The sequence below is a fragment of the Alligator sinensis genome, unplaced genomic scaffold (assembly GCF_000455745.1).
Source record: "Alligator sinensis unplaced genomic scaffold, ASM45574v1 scaffold686_1, whole genome shotgun sequence".
Classification (NCBI taxonomy): domain Eukaryota; kingdom Metazoa; phylum Chordata; order Crocodylia; family Alligatoridae; genus Alligator; species Alligator sinensis.
This window is the reverse complement of record NW_005842760.1, coordinates 717,585-722,629: the sequence shown is the minus strand read 5'-3', so window position 1 is coordinate 722,629 and position 5,045 is coordinate 717,585. Positions and strand designations below refer to the sequence as shown.

Below are 5,045 nucleotides of genomic sequence, written 5' to 3'. Positions count from 1 at the left end.
AGGCAGGCAAAGAATCTGCTTTGTACACAGCCAGCATACTTGGATAGATGGATGAACTGCAGCAGAAGGTAAACAGGTAAACAACTCTCCTGTGTCACCTTTCTAGAGCATGTGCCAATATACTGCAAGAGGGACTATGCTGAGCACTTACGGATCTATTCACCATTGCTTAGATCAGGTACCTGTCAGCAGCCTGGGAAGTAAATTTGCTTCTGCATTCATTTACTAAACAGTCAGGAAATTCTGGTTTTGGAGCTCTTTGTTGGTTTGAGCTAGTGGTGGGGGGAGGGGCAGGGGAATCTCCTGCCTCAGCTGTGAAAAAAGACAGCCTTACTCAAAGTCTTTCCCTTATAGTGTTGCTTGTGAGAGTTAGAAAGAAGTGGAGCTCAAACTAACTAAGGAAAATCCCCAGTCTCCAGTACAGGCCTGACATATCAATGTAAGGAGGAGCTTTCCTTCAGGGTGCCCCCATTTCTTTATTTGCCAAGGAAATGCTCTTTGAATTCTAGATCCTTTACATCCAAAAAAAGTCTAAGCAGGTTGTTAACAAAGAGGACTTCTGCAGAAGAACAGACCTGCAAGCCACTAGTGTTTCTGCCATTGGAATTTATTTGTTACTAACTGTAGTTTCATCAACGTTCCTTCATGACAGCAAGACTCATGCCAATAAGGGGGTCTGAAACAATCAAGGAATGGCAAGAGCCACTACTATGTGCTTTGCCCAAAAGGACAAACAAGATGACAGAAACCAGAGGCTTAAGAATGCAACAAACAATCCAGAGGGAATCTTTGCGAACAGATCTTTGAGTCTAGAAGGGGCAGACCTTCACTGTTAATAAATAATGGTGAAACTCAGACTATTCAGTTAAGTTAATTGATGAGCTGACAAAGGGAGGTTTAAAGCAGAATCCTTAGAAACATGTTATTTTGTAGTATTTAGATACTCAGGTAATTTAATGGTTTGGGTCTTGCCAAAACCTGGAGCTATTCTGCTTTGTGTTTGTTTATGCGTAGGCAAACCCTGAAGGTTTTGACTAAGCTGTAGTAATCAAACATGGATCCTATCTATGTTGTGGAGGTACTAGTCATGGTTCCTGAGTTAGGAAAGCTGAATTTTACACTCAAAGCAAACAAAACAATTCTGCTGTGTGAAGCAGGAGGATCTCCTTCCCAGGATCAGAGCTCTCCATCGTCATCAACACACAAACTTGCAGTTTACGTAAGAAAGTGTGTCCTTAAATGGATTTATTTCAAACACTGCAAATGTGTGCAAAGCAATGGTTCCCAGTGTTTTTACACCTGATACATGCCTCAAAAAATGCCCGTTCTAAGCCGTCACTCGTTTGTTTTTTTACTTAAAAAAAAGAGCAATTCTGTTACAAAAAGCTCAGAAAGACCACAAGTCAGAATGTTTTTGACACAATGGATTCACATTGGAAATCTGAGTTTATCTTGTGAATCATTTGTATGTGTTTGCACAGTTAACATTCTTAAAAAGATCTCATAGCACGTCAGGGTGCTGCAACATCCTAGTTGAGACTCACAGGTATACAGACTTAAATATAGGCAAAATGTGATTTCAGTTTAATCTAATCTAGTTTATTTGTTATTTACAAGGTTAAACTAAACTGAAATGAGAGTTTCTGTACAGATGCTTGCATCAGTTTTTAATAGGGCTGTCAATTGTGGTTAATGCACATGATTAATGCGTTAATCATTTGTGTTAATTTTTTTAACATGTTAGTTGCGCACGTGGTTTTGGAGCCTACACCCAGGCTCCCCTCTGCTGCCATCACTGCCTCTTTCAAAATGGCTGCCATCCCACATTGTGCCAGTGGGACTGAGACCACAGGTTGCACCATAAAGGTAAAAAGCACAAAACATCTAATACATATTTTAAAAATCAGTTTAAATCTCATCTCAGAGAAAATACACACTAGAATGCAGAAGTTTTATTTGTACTTTATTGCCTGGAGACATACTACAAGGCAGAGTGTTAAGGTTATTTGCTGTTTTAAATGTACATTGCCTCAGCTTTACAAATTTTTATTTCTTTTCATTTTAATAATAACTCTAAATCTCGTGGGTTTAAAATGTTTATTTTGGGATACAGCTAACATGTTTGTTTGTTTTTTTACTTAACCCTTTGTTATTGCTATGTGCTTTCAACCTAAACTCCATCTTAACATGATTTTTGTTTGGGAAGTATTCGAAAGATAATACTACACTTTTTTAAGGCCCTCCTGAGTGAGAGGGTCTCAAAACATTTTACAAACAATGATGACTTAAACCTGATAGCCTCCTGCAATCTGGAGGAAGAGTTAATCCTTAACAGTTGGGAAAGTTGAGGCATGGAGCAGCAAGTGAATGGCCCAAAGTAGCAGAGAAAGGGGCAGACCCAAGAATATTTCTTGGGAGCTTTTAATGATTTGAGCAGGGAACCAAAAGAAAAAGCCAGGATGGATTTTAGACTTTAACTCAAGCTTGCCCACAGAGAAGTAACCATTTGGGACTGCAGTAACTTCTGTTAGAGATGTTTATTTCTTATGGCCCCAGAGCAGCCTCTGAACCATGCAAGAGGCTGTGTTTCTGATGTGCATCTGGAGGGGTTACTGAGAAAGTGAAAGATTATATCTAATTATGAGGGGAGAAAGAGAAGATTTCTGTACAATACAAATCTGTTTCCCACCAAATCCAGTTTTTCTAGTCTAGTGAATCCCTAATCCCATTCAATTTAGCCAAAGATACTGGGTCCCTCCCTCTGCGGGGTGGTGCTGAGATGAACTCACCTCACAAAAAAGCGTGTCGTATACACTCCAGACAGACTCGAGGGTTACATCCCGGATTCCTGTCTCATTTGCCACCATCTTCAGGAACCGCTGCAAGGACAGAGAAGAGACTGGGACCTTCTTCTCGCCCACCACACAGTGCACACTCTAATCTGTAGAGCAGAACTTTCTAACCCCTCCCTCTTGTCTCTGATTATGTAAAGCTGGCTTCTTCCCTGCTACAGGTTTCTGGAAACCTTTGCCTTACACAGACTCTCACTTACCAAATTCTGCCTGGTTTTATTCATGTACTCTGCTGACTGCCGGGTTTCATTCTGCAGCTGCTCATACCGTGGGCAGGGGGACAATGGGAACTTCAGCAGCTGGACAGAGCCAAAAGAAAAAAAAAAGAAGAGAGAAAGAAAAAGAAAGAAAGAAGAGCTTGGTGGTTGAAACATTTGAGTACAGAATCCTCCTAACAGACATTGATAACTGTACCACACACCAACCCTGTATGTCTGCCAAGAGAAGGCATCTCCTTTCCAATGCGATGCTGTATTTAATGTGCTGAATGAGCAGAGACCCTGAATTCTTCCTTGGCCCAGGAGCAAGGGGTCCTGAAAGGCAGGTCTAGGGAGTGATGGGAGGGAAGCTCTGGTCTGAATGAACATGGACACTGAAAAGAAAGGCTCTTGGATGGAGGAGAACCTAGTGTCTGTCCTGCCAGTATTTTCCCTTGACATGACTCACCCTTTCCACAGAGTCAGGCACTGTGTGTACAGGGATTGGCTGCCAGGAAATATTCGGGTTGAACACTTGCAGTCCTTCTGGGGGGTAGAGGCCTGCCAGGTTGGCTTCTGCACTCATCAGGGTCCGGTCATAATCTGTGCTACGAATGAAGATCTACCGGGGTAGAGACAACACATTTTGCTCATATCACTACTATACCATGGAAAAGGTAATGCAGAGGCAAAAAAAGAAAAAGAAAAAAATGCATGCAAGTATGCCAAGGCCATTACAGATGAAGCACTTCCCAGGGTAGGGGAGAAGGAATTTGGTGTGTAATACAGGACAGGGTGGGACACAGCATGGAGATGAGAGAGAGATGGGAGGGAAGGAGGAACTCAGGTGAGAAGTAGGAGTTAGGAGCAAGCAGGCAGAAGAAGCAGAAATGTATTTGGTGACAGGTACACAAAGTAAATGTAGCATTTACAGCACAGGACTGGAGGCCGGATTCCTTGGCTCAGTTTAGCTCTGAAAGTGATTCACTGAGAAACTCATACAAGAATTTGTGCCTCAGCACAATCATGGCAGTAATGATACACTTAACAGTAGGGACAGAAAAAGGTGCTGAAGTTTCATTCATTAAAGCAGGGGTGTCAAACATCCAGCCTCACAGGTGGGTCATCCGGTTCACAGAGCTTCTGATGGACTGGATGATCCATCTCTACACAACTCCAGAACCCAGAGGTTAATGCTGCTGCCATTCCCTTCCCCCACCTTACCCAACACTGTATTTGCGGTTCAGACACCTTTGGTGACTAAGACTGATGGCAGGGGATAGAGGGGAGGTGAGCAGCAGGGATGTTAGCCCCCTGGGTGCCAGAGCCACACTACTACAGCAGCTCCAACAACTGTGGTGATTAAATCCATCACCACTGCTTATGGGTCATCCAGCTCACAAGAAGCCCTATGGTCTACATCTGGCCAAATGAGCTTCACATTCCTGTATCAAAACTTTTTCAGCTCCTGGGATGGAAAGAGCATAGAACATTCAGTACTAAAGAGCTTGGCAGGGGAAGCTTGGCCCCCATAGGAAAGAAGGGCAAATGCAGTTTCAAGAAGGATTAAGGTTTCGAGAGTTTGGTACCTTACCACCGTTTACCAGAGACACTGGGGTAGGAGTGGGGGAAGAAGTGCATGGGGCAGGCCTGAGGGACAGATAGGCCTGCCCCAGAGAGAGGGCTGAGATCAGGTAGTCAGGGCGTTAGAGAAGAAATAGATAAAGCAAGAGAAGTCTGGGGTGAAGCCAAGGGTTGGGAGCTTTGGTGATGGTGACTGAAAATGGGCAGTTGCAGAGAGAATGCTGTGAAAAGGGAAACGTTGCTTTACTTCACAGAGCATCCTCCATGCAAACTGTATGCCCCAAACTGTTACTTTTTAGCAAGATTTATTCAGTCTTTAGACTATTTCTATTCACTTTAGGTGAACCATGCCATGACTCAGCAAAGCTACAGCAAAACCCTTCTCCTTTAGGAAAGATGAAGGAATGCCTAG

At 43.2% G+C, this 5,045-nt stretch overlaps 1 protein-coding gene and 1 long non-coding RNA gene across 2 annotated transcripts in view; one reads left to right on the top strand and one right to left on the bottom strand.

Annotated features, from left to right (window-relative positions):
- The window catches only part of ACP2 (acid phosphatase 2, lysosomal), a 9,379-nt gene that overhangs the window by 2,529 nt on the left and 1,805 nt on the right, over window positions 1-5,045 (bottom strand). Inside the window, exons 2-4 of the mRNA XM_006034656.3 lie at window positions 3,519-3,671; window positions 3,053-3,151; window positions 2,790-2,879 (exon numbers count right to left, since the gene is read on the bottom strand). Coding sequence (XP_006034718.1) covers window positions 2,790-2,879; window positions 3,053-3,151; window positions 3,519-3,671 — 342 coding nt within the window. The remainder of the gene's footprint in view (window positions 1-2,789; window positions 2,880-3,052; window positions 3,152-3,518; window positions 3,672-5,045) is intronic.
- LOC112552088 overlaps window positions 3,613-5,045 on the top strand; it is a 3,130-nt gene continuing 1,697 nt past the window's right edge. Inside the window, exon 1 of the long non-coding RNA XR_003096444.1 lies at window positions 3,613-3,726. This is a non-coding gene — a long non-coding RNA (uncharacterized LOC112552088). The remainder of the gene's footprint in view (window positions 3,727-5,045) is intronic.